General features: G+C 43.7%; 1 protein-coding gene across 1 annotated transcript in view; it reads left to right on the plus strand.

Moving 5' to 3' along the window:
* DPP6 (dipeptidyl peptidase like 6) overlaps positions 1 to 16,543 on the plus strand; it is a 792,296-nt gene that overhangs the window by 498,586 nt on the left and 277,167 nt on the right. Inside the window, exon 5 of the mRNA XM_061198976.1 lies at positions 3,825 to 3,899. Coding sequence (XP_061054959.1) covers positions 3,825 to 3,899 — 75 coding nt within the window. The remainder of the gene's footprint in view (positions 1 to 3,824; positions 3,900 to 16,543) is intronic.

Genomic DNA, 16,543 nt, shown 5'->3' on the forward strand with positions numbered 1-16,543 from the left:
TAATTTACCATATTGACAGATTTTAAAAAGCTAAACAACCTAATCATCTCTCAATAATGTAGAAAAAGCAACTGAGAAAATGCAACATTCATTATAACATTCAACATTTATTATAAAAACTCTGAGGAAACTGGAAATAGATAAGAACATCTTCAACCTGATTAAAGGCATCTACAAAAAAAATGCACCAGTAATAAATATCACACTGAATAGTGAAGAGTGAATGCCTTCTTCATAAGATCGGGAAAAGGTGAGGTGTCCACTCTCATGGCTTCTACACGGCATCATACTGGCAGTTCCCTAGAGTGTAATTGGCTATAAAAAGAAGCAAAAAGCATCCAGTTAGGAAAGGAAGGAGAAAAGTCTCCACAGGGGAGAAAAATGATTATGTAGAAACTTCTAAGGAATCTACCAAAAAATACCCACAATTAATGTAATTTAGCAAGGTTGCAGAGCATAAGGTCAGGGTACCAAAGTCTGTTATATTTCTGTAAGCGATAAACAACTGGATATTGAAATTAAGATATACATGTGTATTTTATTTATATGTATATGTATAAAATATCAATAATACTAAATACTTAGGGATAACTTTAACAAAATATGGACAAGATCTGCATGCTGTAAACTACAAAACATGACCAAGAGAAATTAAACATTCTTTTTGGAGAAAGCCCTCCTTTCAAGGAGCTTACATTCTCTTGAAGGAGACAGGAAATAAATAAATAAATGTAAAATATATTTTATTTTAGATAATTATTATTCTAGGGAAATAAGGAAAGAGAGTTATAAAAAATTAGAGCCCAGCCTGTTAAAGTTTTTAGATATAATGGCTATTCAAGGACATGGAAGTCCTCACGCAAAAGGTGACTTTTGAGAAAAAAGGAGAAAGAAGTGAAAGTCTAGAGTTTCAGGCAGAGAGAAGAGCAAACACAGCGTCCTTGAGAGAGCAGTGCCTGGCTTGCTCCGAGAAGGTGTGGACACTGGTGAGGTGGGAGAGAGAGCTGATGGGAACCCTGGCCAGGCAGGCCTACTGCTCAGTCAGAACTTTGACTTTTACTGTGAGTGTGACGGGAGGCTGTGTGGGTGGGCTTCAAGCAAGGCGCAGTATCATGATTTACATATTTAAAAGCTGGCCCTGGCCCCTGTGGCTAGCACAGACTGCAGTGAGGCAAAGACAGAACCTGGGGATGCAGCTGGAAGGTCACTGCAATAGCTCAAGAAAAAAAGGTCCATGCCTTCGACTGGGGTGGTGGCAGCAGGGAAGGAAGGGTTCTGAGTGTCCTTTAGTGGTAAACCAGCACGGTTCTCTGATCAACTGGACCTCAGGTGTGTAAGACAGAGAGAAAGAGAAAAGGTGGCTAAGAGTTTGGCCTGAGCAGCTGAGTGAATGGGGTTGCAACATCTGAGATGAGCAAGAAGCTGCCAGGAGCTGCAGGGGGAGGGGATGGGATGTGAGGGGCTTGGTTTTATGCACGTTGACATGAGGTGCCCATTTGATATCCAAGTGGAGAGATGTCAGGGAGGCAGTTAGATAGACGAGTCTGAAGGTCGAGGTCAAGTCCAGACCAGGTTGGGAGATCTGGACAGAGACTTCACTGTTGGAATCTTCAGCAGGTACATGGATTTTTAGCCATAGAAGAGTAAAGAGGTCCAAATAGTGAGTGTTGGACACTCCAGGATTCAGAGGTCAGAGGAACCAAGGGGACCTGCAAAGGGGCATGAAAACAAGCGGCAAGGGAAGTAAGAGAGAAACCAGGTGTACCCTGGTCGCCAAGTGAAGACGGGGTTTGGGAGGAGACAGTGGTCAGTGGCGCCAAGTACGGTGAGAGCTGAGGAATTAGCACGACATTTAGCGACTGAGCCTCTGGTAACCTTGAGAAGAGGGGTCTTGGTCAAGGTGGGGTGAAAACATGATAGGAGCGAGCTTAAGAGAGAATGGGAGAAAACTCAGCATAGGAAATACTTTCAAGGAGATATGGATAGACAGTTCTCTGAAGATAAAATCCACATTGCCTAAAACATCTCCAGTGGGGATCGAATGTAAGCAGAGAAATACACTAAGCTATCAGTGAGGCACCACTTCACACCCATCAGAGGGTCAAAATGGAAGAAAATAGTGACTTCTTGCTGCCAAGGAAGGGAAGAAAGGGGGCATTCCTACATCCGTAGAGAGAGTGTTCATTTCAAGAACAATTGTGAAAAGAGATTTGGCAATATCTATTTAAATTTTTAAAAAACTTATACATCATCAATTCTCCCCTTAGAAATCTACCCTGTAAAATAATTAAGATAATCATACACACACCAGTAAAGATATATGGATGAGGACCCTTATTACAACATTGTGTGTAATGACAGCAGACTGCAAACACGTCACAGTTGACCCTCATCATTCACGGCTTCCAGATTTGCAGATCCGCCTTGTGCTGCAGTCGATTTGTGACCCCAGGTTCACACTCAGGGTGCTTCTGTGGTCGTTCCCGGGCACGTGCGTAGTGGCAGGATACTGGAGGTGCCCATTGTCTTCTGGTGTCAGATCTCATACTATAAACAAGTGTTCTTTTTGTGGTCTATGTCGTGCCAAGTTTTTCACATTTTTGTGCTTTTTATTGGTGATCATGCTGTTTAAAATGGCTCCCAAGAATAACGCTGAAGGCCTGGCTTGTGTTCCTAAGCTCAAGAAGGCTGTGATGCTGTTTTTCTTACAGAGAAAAGACGTGTTAATGAGTTTCATTCAGGCACAGGCTACAGTGTTGTTAGCCATGAGTTCTGTGTTGATGAAAGCAACATATACTCAGTAAGACGCCTTCAGACAGAAACACACCTAAGACAAGGTTACGTATTGACTGGGTGACAAAAACACTGTGACCAGAGGCTCACAGGAACCTAACTCTGCATTCCCCTAGGAACAGGATGTGTGGAGACTTTCTAGAATGTAACTACCGTGAATAACAAGAACCTTCTGTCACTACCCTTTAGTAAGGACTGAGTGAATGAAGATATAGCCACACCATAGAATAGTATGCAAGCTTTAAAGAGCACTAATTCAGGCTAAACCTTAAGTTATTGTTACGTGAGAAAGCTAAGGTGAGCGTTGTGTAAGGTGACGTCATTTTTGGCTGTGGTTATACATCTAATGCTTGCGTGTGGTCCTATGATCGTTTGTAGAGTGATACACGCCAAGTTGACAATATAAGGCTCTTTCTAGTGGGTATGAGGGTCTGTACAGCAGTGGGAGTGCATCAGAGAAGACGGGCAAGTTGAAGGGGGAAACACAGCATTTTCGATGATTTCATTTATGTAAAATTCCCTGTGTGCTCTGAAGAAATTTGAAAGAAAAAATGATAGCCCTCTATCCACTGACTTGTGGGTCAGAATCCATGAAGGTGAAGAGGCACGTTGCCAAATCATGTGTGGAATGTGATTCTGTTTTAGGAACAAATCTGCTTAATATAAGCTTCTGAGTATAAGAATGAGCAAAGGAAAGTGTGTTTAAAGATACAGAGAGATTGGGAGTCTTGTGTGGAAAGGTTATTTGTTTTTATGTTTATTTCTACTGATTTGTTTCAGCAGATACAATATGTTTTGTTGAAATTTGAAAAAACTACAAATAAAATGTAAAATGGCATTAATTAACTGAACACTATTTGGTTAACAAAAAAAGGATATAGCCATTTTTAATAGACTTTAGCAAGTTGACTCCGTACTAATTTTATTAGCAAATTTTGAAAATGGCGCCACAGGTACAGTTTCACTACAAGATTTTGAGTTATGTTATACGTAATACTTTAAAATTCTTTGTTCTTTGTTTTTTCTTTTAGGAATCGTTAAGAGCTGTCAGATACGAAATATCTCCAGATAGAGAGTATGCTCTTTTTTCATATAACGTGGAACCAGTGAGTACTACTCTTTTCTACTTGTAAAAAAAAAATGTTTCTTTATGCTAATACCTTATTAAGTATTTTTCCTTGAATCTCTATTCTTAGTGATCTTTGAATCCTGTAGTAGTTGGTGGGTCCTGGGTTAGTCTCTTTTTATGCCACACTGCCACCTAGGAGAGAGGAAAGGTATGAAAATCTTTTTGGCAGAGAAAAAAAAAATCACTACTTTTAGGGCCTATTTCATAGGATTTTCTTGGTGAGATGGTGAGAAGTTGTCTTTTTAGAGAGATTTATTTTACCCATTCGTGCAATTATTTTTCTTGCCATTTTTCTCAGTCACGCCATACATTCTATCCTAAGAACAAAAAGTGAATGCCAGGTTCTCCCTAAATTAAAATCAGCTGTTATTGATATCCTAGCCATCACAGTGTTCTAGAGAAGACTTGAACTATCACTTTCATTATATAAACCCCTGTTTTAAGCACTTCTATGTGAGTCTCCCATAAAATTTCACCAGAATTTTGTATAAAATCTCACCCTGGTCTTTCGTGGCAGCCTAAAACTCAGACTTTTTTTTTTAACATACTAATATTTTAGAATTCATTTTGGCTCTTTAAATGAGCAAGAAGGTGAAATGTATTTGTGTAAGTGAAACAGATGTTCAGCTTGTAAGAGATAGCAGCTTTAGAAATGTGCATCAGTGGAACTTTATTCTCTGGCAAATAAAATGTAGAATTCCACTGCCTTTCTAGTTCTCTTGAGACTATTCTAATTAGAGTTTGGTGAAGCTTCTGTGAGATGTAATGGTACCTGCGTCATCATTCAGGGCTGAGTAGCTCCTTGGTGAGTTTGAGGGAATCTTCTTCCCCTGGCATGAGACAGCCCAGCTTGTCAAGTTACATGCCAACGAGGAAGCTGGGGTTTGCATAGAGATGCAACTCTAATTCTAGAAATTTTAGAACTTCTTCTAAAAGTTACTTGATGACAACTGGATTATTTCTTGGAGATTTCAGTCTCAATTAAAATTTCAGTTGGAGAGTTATTCCTCCAAAAGTAGATCTTTTTTTAATTCTCTATCTTAAATTTTCCATTTACTAGTTTTTTTAATGTCTGTTATGTAAAAGTTTTCTTTTTATCCATCTGAATCCTTTGGAACAACTGGTCAGCTTTATCTGTTTGATCAGGCAAGTCAGTGAACTTAATGTACTGAAAACCAACTTTTAGCCTTGGGACTCTGCACATCCTACACCCAGCCCTACATACCTCTAAGCGTGATGTCCATGGCTCAGAGTATTCCAGCTCCTTTCACCACCCATGGAAGCTAGCAAAAATGTAACCTCCACCCCTGAATAAAGAGAAAAATCCCAGTAGATATTTGAAGGACTTTCATAGGAATGGGGTGATGAATTTGTTCTGGGTTGCTCCAGGGAGACAAAACCCACACCTGAGTGAGAAAAGCATAAAAAGACAGATTTCGGGTCATCTTACCAGAGAATCTTTTAATGATGAGAGGACCCCAACAGTGGGATGAGTTACCTTGTTTGGTAATGAGCTTCCTGCTCCTCAAGACTTCAAAACAAAGTTTTATATTTGTTCTTCGGAACCTTTTAGAAGAGATTCTCCTGTCTGCTCATTTGGAATACGTTGATCTAACCTAGGACCCTATGCTCTGTCCATCGTAGAATTCTCTACCATCCTCCTCCTTTCTCCCAATGCTCCTCTGGAAACTGTGCCCTGGGATCCCATTGCCACCGATAACCATTTAGGGAAAGAACATTTTGCTAAATCTGAGTTTTCACCATGCAGAACGCTGGCTGTAAACAAGAACCTTGACTAACCCTTTCTCCCTGTGCACCGTCGCTTGGCCTTTGCAGTAGAACTGTATTCAGTTTGTTTTCTCAACTGAGGGAAAATGTAAAAAATTTGGAGTGGATTCAGCTATATTTTAAACTATAAAAATGATTAAAGTATTGAAAATGTGTGCTATGTAAAAAAATCTATAGAAATGGATACTTTTAACGTGAATCAAAGAAGTAACCCTTAATAGTTTTCAAGTACCGAACAGTTACTGTACATATGACTATGCAAGCAAGTAGTCTGTATTGTGTATTTCTTCCTTTCAATTATTCAGACTAATTGCCATGTTGCATCAGTTCCCAGCAGTTTGACATAAACTAGTTTTATTTTACCATTTTTACGTTGTCAGCTGTTCAGAGAGCAGGGAGGTCTTTTTATCTCCTGTCCCCACGTGGCCCTCAGGACCTGGCCCAGGACCACGTGTGTATATTTGGTGCTGAACCGATATGTTTGTGGCATTATCCTCTTTCTGAACTTTTTAGCTCTGGATTAGGATTCAAAGTGACTTTATGTACTCTTAAGTCCTTGAAATTTTATCAAATACACAAAAAGATAAAATTATGTCATGAAAGGAAGAGACCTTATTTGTGAAACATCTTAGTAACAGCCCATGTTTATTCTGGAAATGGGGGATCATGGTAATTAGCATACCTTTTTTTTTCCTACTAAACTCTTCTAATTTTATTAAAACTATAACTTAGTTAACATCCTTGAGCATCTACAAATTAGCTAATTTTAACTATGTCAACCCTATGCTTTTTTAATGGTCTCAAAAGTACCCTTTTTAAAAATGTAAAAAGTTATCAATTAGATTGGAGAAAGAGTAAACCCAAGCACAGTTTTCCAATTTTCCAGGCATTAGATACCTATAGATTCATTAATGTCTCTGGAATTGGAAAATAATAAACAATATCATGTTTTATTTATGTGGTACCAGTCCTGTAGTTTGCAAAATGTGTTTATTTACATTATCTCATTTCTGCTGGAAAGACCATTCCTGCCCCAAAGAGCCAGTGTTTCCTAACTGAGTGTTACTTTGTTTTTTTATGTATAGAACTTCATAGCATTTCTCAATGTATAGCTTCTGAAGGGTTCTCTTGAAACCAAGCTGGACATTGGGGGGGATAGTAATTTTTTTACTTTTAGTTTGAAAACTATATGAACTATACTTACTAAACTATACTAATAGGGGTAAATTTCCTTAAAACAAAGTTATCTAATTAGAGCAGCCATGTTCTTTCATATCGAGGTATATTTGGCAAATGTTAAAAGTTTCTAAAACTCTTTAGGGAGGAGGAAAAAAAATTTAAACTGTGGTATCTTAGAGCATGTACAAATATTCATACATTTTGTGACTTTCAAAGAGGAAAGAGAAATCATATCTGGAAAATGTTCTTCCTTAGAGATTATTTTCTGAAAGAGCCAGTGAATATTTGTGACAATTTTTGTTGCAGTGTTTAAAAGAGATAATCAGGGTGATTGTTCTTAAAACCTGTGGAACATTGTTCTGATCCCAATAAAATCTTGCCCAACATCTGATCTAAATAAAATCCCAGTCACACAGTCATGGAGTTAGCAAAGTGAGTTTGTGTATATCAGCTTATCTCTTTTAGCTACCTGTTGCTACATAACAAACTACCCCAAAACATAGTGGCTTGAGGCAAACAACATTAACAATTTCACGGTTCCCGTGGGTCAGAAATCTGGGCTCAGGTTAGCTGGATCCTTGGATGCCAGGTCTTTCATGGGCTGGAGTCCAGGTGTCATCTGAGCTGCAGGCTCACCTCAAGGCTCGACTGGGGAAGGACTCGCTTCCGAGTTTACCTGTATGATTCTTGACAGGGCTCCGTTTTTCATGGCCATTGGGTTTCTCATTGGCCCAGAGACTGTCCCCAGGTCCTTGCACCACGGGGCTCACCATGGGACAGAGCAGCAGGCAAAAGGAGCCCAGACAGTGTCAGTAGGATGGAGGTCACAGTGTTTGTGACCTCATGTTCCCTCACTGTCACCAGAGTCCATTTGTGAGAAATGAGTCCCTATGTCCAGCCCGCTGGGGGAGGGGATTCATAAGAGAGTGAACACCAGGCAGGGGGGATGGTTGAGAGCCTTTCTAGGAGCTTCCTATGACACCATCAGAGCCTAAGAAAGTAGAGCTGCTCATATTTATGTTGCACTAGGTGAGCCTACAGTCTGCTGAAAGGACATGATATATCTGCTTAAAGAGTATAATGAGTTCCTTCCTTCCTTACATGGCTCCCAAAGTTCCAAGAAGTTAGAGAAGCCAGGAGGTGTGATTATAGCCTCTAGAGAGAGCTCTGTTTGGGGCAGGAAAACCAAGTTCTCATCAGTCCTCTGCAAGTGACTTGCTGATGACCTAGGGTGGCCCAGACTTCTGTGGTTCTTCCGTCAGAGAAATGGAGATGCTGTCATGTTCATTAGTGACTTAGGGATATTACGAAACCGACATGGAGGATCACTTAGCTGTCTGGGTTACTGTGTAAATTAAATTCATGATATAAGAAGATGCCCAACCCAGACCTTGAATACAGTGGGGTTCTATCCATGTAATTTCTTGTTATTATTTTAGTTTTTTATTATTATATTTTCAAGCTCGGTGGAATGCTACATAAATCCAGGGAAGTGCAGTATTCCTATGATTCTCTTGGGGACCCAAATGAAAACATACTCTTTTTTTTAATGCTAACTACTTCTGGAGTCTCAAATTTAGCAATAAAATTAGAATACAGTGAGAAATCATTAGGCCATTAAATGTGGATATATTTCTCTTGCATTACTGGTACATATTTTAAAGAGTTTTTTAAAGTTTTGTGCTGAAAAAGGAGAGTGTACAAAGAAATATTATTATGTTCTTTCTGTCTTCTAAGGATTGCATATTAGTAGTTAGTGATGACACCGCTTACTAGTTGGGGAAGTTAATCAAATCATTTGTTATTCTAAATACAGGCTCCTGAAGATGGCATTCGCATCCATACCCAGGTGTCGCTATTGTCAAGATTTTTAAAAATTTATTTTATTGAAGTATAGTTAATTTACAGTGTTGTGTTAGTTTAGTTTCAGGTGTACAGCAAAGTGATTCAGTTACGTGTGTGTGTGTGTATTCCTTTCCACTGTGGTTTATCACAGGATACTGAATGTAGTTCCTGGTGCCCTACAGTAGGACCTTGTTGCTTATCCATCCTACATAATAATAGTTTGCATCCGCTAATCCCAAACTCCCAGTCCCTCCCTCGCCCACCCCCCTTTTGTTAAGTTTTGTGTCTCTCAGCCCTCCCTAGTAACCCCTGCCTGTGGTCCATGGCACAGAGGCTCTGGAAATCCATGTGTAGGGCTTAATCAGCCTTGGGCATTTTTCCTTCTTACAGAGGCAGAAAGTGGCATTTTCCTTGGGTCTCTAGCACTTAAAACTTTGAACCAAGTCACAGACCTACTCTCTCTTTGCTTTTCTCAGAGATGGATGGTAGGTGCTGGTGACACAGACGAGTTTGTGGTCCCTTGGCTTCCAGCATCTTTCCTCCTCAGTGGAGGGGGGAGGGGTGCACAGCCCCTAGGTGCTCAATTCCCACCCCACCCCCCGACAGGCGTCCTGCTCAGACCTGAGAAAAGCTGATTTGATGCTGGAGCTTCTCACTGCAGGAATTTGAAGCCGTTTTCACATTTGAGAAATTGTTACCCTTTTCCTGCCCTTGTGGTGAGTTGATGTAGCCCATTTTGCCATCTAAGGGACCGTAAACTTTATAATTCACATGGAGCTTGAAAAATAGCCAAACACGGACAAATCTGATCGAGCCTGTTTGTTTTAAGGTGAACCTCAGCTGAATTCCAGAAACTCCAATGCAGCTGTCAGGGGGAGTTACCCATTTACCTATATCTATGAGAGTTAATTTTTTAAAAATTATTATTTATTTATTTATTTATGGCTGTGCTGGGTCTTCGTTTCTGTGAGAGGGCTTTCTCTAGTTGCGGCAAGTGGGGGCCACTCTTCATCGCGGTGCGCGGGCCTCTCACTATCGCGGCCTCTCTTGTTGGGAGCACAGGCTCCAGATGCGCAGGCTCAGTAATTGTGGCTCACGGGCCCAGTTGCTCCGCGGCATGTGGGATCTTCCTAGACCAGGACTCGAACCCGTGTCCCCTGCATTGGCAGGCAGATTCTCAACCACTGTGCCACCAAGGAAGCCCTATGAGAGTTAATTTTTAAAAATAACTTGAGGCTTTATAACCACAAGGGGTTGGCTATAAATTACTGAACCCATACTTATGGACTGACATAACTCTATTACAAATCAATTCATGTAATTCTGAGTATATGAGTTCCTATATTGCAACGAATGTAGTTATTGTTGTGTGCTTCTGATGTTTACCACCATCCAGCCCTTCCTCATTAGAAGAACTGATGAAATCTTTGCCCCGTCGTGACTAAGGAAAATGAGTTTCTTAATTCTTCTGCTGTTGATCTTTTCTGCGTTGTCTGCCGAGCCTTTCCTGGGCCCGCCTCTGGGAACCAGCTGATCCCAGTGTCCTTGCTGGATGAATCCCTTGCACATTTCCATGTGTCAAGGCTGAGGTCAGCATTGCAAGAAGGTCTCCGTCTCCCTCTGCAACTGCCCACAGGTCTAACTCTGAGGAGCAGGGTCTGGGTCACCGGCATTTCTGCAGCCTCTGGGATGGTAGGAGGTGGGACACATTGCCTCCGGGGTGGATGCTGTCCCGGAACCGCCTGGAAGAGCACCTCAGACCCCCACCAACATTTCTCAGAAGCCCCTTTGTTCTGTGATTAAATGCAGGGTCTCAATTCCAGCCATCTTCCCTCCAGCAGCAGAATTTATAAGAGAAATTGCTCGCCTTGATTTGTTGGCACCTTGGTATTTTGCTCTTTAACTACTGAAGGCCCAGTTGTCTGTGATTCTTCCTCTGCTCGACCACTGAGAACTGCCGTGTGCCTCTTGCACCGTGTGCTCACGTAGCTTGGGGAGCCCTGCACGTGGTTGCACCAGGTTGTGGAAGTTCAGCAGCTGGTCCGAGTTCTTGGGAGACTCTGAGGTGACGCCACGGCTCTGCTCACTGTCTCAGAAGACAGTAAATTCGTCCTTTGCCGGAAGTTTGGTCGTGGTTGATGATTTTTGTTTGTTTTTGAAATTAAAGCCTCTTAGCATGTTTTTGGTTTGTTTTTGTCGTTGTGTTAACACGAAGCTGGTTCAAAACGCACGCACACAGAATTTCGGTTTTTTGTTTTGTTGTTTATTTTTATGCGTCTTTCTATTCAAGTTTTAGAGCTAAATTTAAAAGCACAAAATTGGACATAGGAAAAATGCAACCCAAACGATGGTTCTTTTCTCAACAGAATGCAAACGTTGTTAAGGTAGTTGTGTGTGTGTGTGTGTGTGTGTTGTGTTGCTCTGGCTGGAGGGGAGAAAGAGTGTTGAACTGACCTGAAGCACTCCATGGGTCCAGAAGTGTAGTGATTAATATTGGGGGAGAGTGTCTGTAGGTGCTGGAAATACTTGTTTCTACCCTGGAGTGTTGTATAAAGAAGCTGTCCTGGCATAGCTACAGGCAGCAGGGAGTCCTAATGCGGCCGTGCGTGCAGGACTGGGCGTGCAGTTTGAGTGGTTTTAACAACTGATAGCCTGTGCCCTCTGACCTGCAGCGTGCCCTCTGACCTGGCACGCCCAGCAATTAAGAGTAGCCCCTTAATTGACCTCTGTGCTTCTCCTCGGGCCCCTCTCCAGCCAGTCTCCCCAGCATGGCCAGATAACCTTACGACATCCGTAAATAGGATCACGTGGGTCTCTGTCCCCCGGCTCTCACCTGGACTGGTGGCCTGCTCCAATTCACGGAGGCCCCAGGCCCCACCCCACACACGCCCCCGCCTGCTCTTCGCAGCCATGTCGCCTCCTCCGTGGTTCCACCATGCCACGCCCCTCCTGACCTCAGGACCTTTGAACTTACTGTGCCCCCTCCCACCCTCTCTGGAGCCTTCTGACCACAGGAAAGGGACACTTCCGGGTGGAGGAAGAGGCTTGTTTGTCTGTAGGCAAAGTGGAGGCAGGATCATTGAGTTTCTTTTGATGCATCCTTTTATTTTTCCCAATAATGTGTGAGTGCGATGACAGAGGAGTGAGGGGTCTGAAGAGCCAAAAAGGACGAGCTGGCGTCTCAGCCCGCTGGAAGAAAGCCTCGCCTTGAACAGCTGGGGGATTAGCAGGCTCGTGGGGTTTGTACCGATGAGGATGCCTTGAAGGCAGACCGCCAGGGACGTGCTTTTCCCCAGGAGCACTTTCCTGCCCAATCCCCAGTCCCCTGGTGTCATCTGGGGCTGGAATTCGTCAGGTGAGTGAAATTGGGAGTTAAGGGTGTTTTCAAAGGAGTGATTATCATGATGGACCATGGAAACTCACCTGCTCATGTTGGGAAGTAAAGCCAGGAGGGGCCATGGGTAGAAAGTGGGGGGGGAGGTCTTTGGTCAGGTCAGAAACCTGGAGGGGAGGAAGGGTGAGCAAAGACAGCGGAAGGATCAAGTGTGCTTGTCAGAAAGCGCGTGTGAGATGCTGCAGGTCGTGCCTCACGGTGACAAGGTCAGTGGAAGGAAGAAAGAAAGACAGGTGAGGGGTCAGGGTGCTAACGGTATAGGACAGACAGACGTACTGGAAGGTGGGGGGTGTGACCTGGGAGAGGAGGGAGGATTTAGGGGTGGGCGGGGGAAGGACATTTCTCCTACATCTTCCAGCCCTTGGTACGTGGGAAGGTGGGGGTGAGATGAAAGAGATGCTCCGTTGAAGAGAGGGCGTTGTGACCTGCCGAGAGCCTGGCGTCAGCGAAGGCAGGGGGGAGGAAGGGACAGCATTCAGGAAGAGACCACTCGTCAAAGGGCGGGTGTCTCAGAGGACATGGTGGAGGGCTCGAGAAGCAGAGGATGGTCCTGGCAGCGGATGCTGAGCGTCTGCGAAGAGAGGGTGCTGAGGAGACGGCTGCCGCAGCTTCTGGGCGGCAGCGGTGATGTTGTGCTGGTCGTTCCCAAAGGCCACCAGCTGGAGGGGTCTCTGAGCAATCTCCGTTAACCAGTGACGTTGGGTAATTAGTGATTGAAGAAATGGAAATGAGAAGAGTGGGTTTTCAGAGGGACACGGGGGGGGGGGGGGGGGGGTGGGTAGGAAAGAGAGAACACGTAATTGCTTTTATTATAAATGGCCATCATTGTAATGTAGTGAGGGGAAAAAGAATGACTCAAATTCTTGGGAAAGATCTGTTCTTCATTCCAGTTTAGCAGTCCATTATTGTGGGTGAGCTCGTTAACAACAATTATAGGCAGAGACTCAGAGCTGATTAATATGGACCCGAGCTGCTGGGCCTTCCAAACAACAATTAGGGCTCAGAGACTCTTATGGGGATCATTACCTCTCCCTGGTGGTTAGAGCATTTTTATGTTACTTAAAACTTGAAGGAATTAATCATTGTTGTAAGTTAGGACCAATTCCATTTGTGATTTTCAGCTCCAACTGCCATCAAAGAAAATGATTTAACAGAATGTTATGAAGATGCCGTTCAGAGATTACCAATAGCACACACATCGCCATTTCAGTTCAGGGGTAAAATGAGACAACCCATTTCTAGAAGCAGGTTAGGATATGCTTTTGCTTTTTTTTCTAGGCAGCTAAACTTATTATTTTTATAATAACAGGTAGACTTTCTTGAATGTCATTTTCAAGAGTTTATTGGGTTCCCACTTCTTTCTTCGTGTTTCCCACAGTAAGTAAGCTGTGTAATTAGAAAAACCCCGTGATACACTCCGTGCATGATACAACAAGTACCTTGGGAATTTGGAATTTTATTCAACAATAGGTTTTAATTTTCTGTAGTCTTTTTCCATCTTACTGGGTTTCTTTACTCCTGAGTGTTATTGTAGCAAAAAGCCTGAAAGCAAGAGAGGAAGTCTTCAGTGTTGCTCTGTCGTGTGATAACGCACACGAATATCCAGACTTGGCGGGTTTTACTGAGGCACTTGCTATGGTGGGACTTGTGGCCAAGCCAGTAACCACAGGTTTTGAATCTGTAGAAATTAATGAGCAGAAGCGGTGCGTTGCTTGAAGCATTCCTAAATTGCGTGCTACCCTGGGCCTTTCAGTGGCTCGCCTCCACTGGATGGTGGTGCCAGCTTAACAGACAAAGTGTTGGTGTTTGCAGGATTTGTGTGTTTATGTGTGTGCGCTTGTGTGTACATGCGTGTGAAGGGGTAGTAAATAACTTCCACTAAAGGTGAGAGAGGAGAGGGGGAGTGTACAGTGTTATTCTTCCAACAGCACCGCCATCTGTTGTATAATTAAGAAGTTATAAACTGGAGAGTTAGTCATCCTTTTAAGAGGAAGGAGAGTGAGCTAGTCATCACCACTCCATAATCCAGCTCTCTACCTGACCTACGCACCACAGCTTTGAGAGGTTCTGAAATTTTTTTGGCTTCCAAAAAGCTACCAAAGATAATTAATCATCGAAAGAAGGAAATCCCTTTCTTTCCTTAACATTGGAATGAGGAAAGATGAAGGGAATGAAGTTCATGAGTAGAATTTGGTTGCTACTTAGCTCTGATTACATGATTCCTTGGATGAGAAAATAAGAAAGAATTAGTGAAATCATCCAATAGTTTAATCTATGTAATGTCACAGCAATCATTTTTACTTAATTGCCCCTGTCCTGAATTAACCAATAGTTTTGACAACCTCCGGGTATTCTTAAAAAGCCAGGTAGGAGGATGCTGTTGGCCAACTTGCCTTCCAAGTTGATGTGACTTAAGTACCAGTCACATCCGCTGCTGAGGGTCACCAGGGAGCCCAAGGGGATGAAGCATGTGGGTCCGGCATGACAGGAGCAGACAGGAAGGGAGCAAACAGGTCCTGGGGCCAGTCCATCCACATGTATTTAAATGCACATTCCCTCTGAACCCCTGAGCAAAAAGAGGATCTTGAGTGAAAACCTAGGAAGGGTTAGGAAAGCAAGAGCATGAGAGCTGCTTCAAATCATAAGTATCCCTCTAAGCACAGCAGCGGGAGAAGAGAGAGGCAGACACAGTAAGGAGAGCGAGTTATCAACATGACCCTAGGGACACCCTGGGGAAAAGGAGGATAAACTCCCTGTATATCCTGGAACAAAATGCTTAGACGAGAGAACACTTTCCCAGGGAGGAGCCCCATTGCCAGATACTAAGTTTCTCAAGTTAGTAGTACTTCCTTATGGGCCCATCTCCAGTAGAGTCACATTGGATTAGGGCTTCAACATACGGATTTTGAGGGAGCACAGCTTCCATAGCTTTCCAACCCCAGTCCCCCCAAATTCATGTTCTTCTCATGTGCATTCATCCCATCCAAACAGCCCCGAAAGTCTTAACTCATCCCAACCTCAGCTGTACGTCTCGGTCCAAAGTCTCACGTAAACATCATTTAAATCACGTGTGGGTGAGACCCCAAGTATGATTCACCCTGAGGCAGAATTCCTCTCCAGCTGTGAACTTGTGAAACCAGACAAGTTATGTGTTTTCAAAATACAACGGTAGGACAGACATAGGCTAGACATTCCCATTCCAAATGAGAGAAATCAGAAAGAAGAAAGGGGTCACCAGGTCCACGAACGCCCAGAACCTAGCAAGGCAAGGTCCTTTATATCTTAAGTTCCGAGAATAATCCTTTTCAGGTCCATGCTCCTCCTCCTGGGCCTGGTGGGGTGGCAGCGTCACCCTCACGGCTCTCAGCAGGGGGGCACTGCCTCTGAGACCCTAGGTGGGGCATCCTGGCCCCCCAAACTGGAGAGGTGACCCCAGCCCTGAAGATCTCTGAATTGCCTTCAGGATTTGTCATCCCTTTTCTCGGAGGTTGGAGCACGTCTGCAGCCAGATAGCTCTGCGGTCCCGTCCTGTAGAATCTGAGAGGTCTGGCATTCCCTCTCATTCTGCCCCGTTTTTTCTGTGCCCTTAGTCCTAGAGGGCAGTGTTTCTGCTGGTTTAACCCCATCTCTGTTCCTGCCCGCTGCTGAGTGGCTGATGACATTCGTGGTTTACACCCACGCCAACCTCTTTATCAGTGGTTCTTCAGGACCCCTGGAGCATTCGCTTCAGAACAAGCCTTCTCACTTCTCATGATGTGGACAGGTTGAGAGCTTTCCAGATCTTTCAGTTCTGGTTCCTTTTTTCTCAACCATTCCTTCTTCAGTTCGTCTTGCTCCTTCCCCATTTTGCTAAGAGCACCAGGAGGATCCAGGCTGCCCTGTCAACATTCTGCTGAGAAACCTCCTCAGCTGAATTTCCAATTGCATGGCTCACAAGCTCTATCTTCCACAGAAGACTGGAATACAGTGCAGCCAAAATTATTTGCCACTTTATAACAGGAGTTGCTTTTCTTCCTGTTTCCAATAGCATCTGAGACCTCATCAGAACGGCCTTTCAGTCCACACTTCTACCAACAGTGCCTTCTCTGCAATCCAGGCTTTTCGTAGCAGGCACCTCGGAACTCCTCTAGCCTCTGCATCACCGAGTTCCAAAGCTGTCTCCACATTGTGAGGGATTGGCTACGGCAGCACCCATTTCATGGCACCCAAATCGGGCTGCTGGGACAAAATACCACAGACTGGGCGCATCACACAACAGAAGTTCATTTTCTCACGGTTTGGGAGGCTGGAAGGTCAAGGTGCCGGCAGATTCGATTTCTGGTGAGGGCCCTCTTCCTGGCTGGTAGGCGGCGTCCGTCTTGCCGTGCCCTCACGGGCCTTTCTTGGGCATGTGTGTGTGTGCAAACTCTCTGGTG

The sequence above is a fragment of the Eubalaena glacialis genome, chromosome 8 (genome assembly GCF_028564815.1).
Source record: "Eubalaena glacialis isolate mEubGla1 chromosome 8, mEubGla1.1.hap2.+ XY, whole genome shotgun sequence".
Lineage (NCBI taxonomy): Eukaryota > Metazoa > Chordata > Mammalia > Artiodactyla > Balaenidae > Eubalaena > Eubalaena glacialis.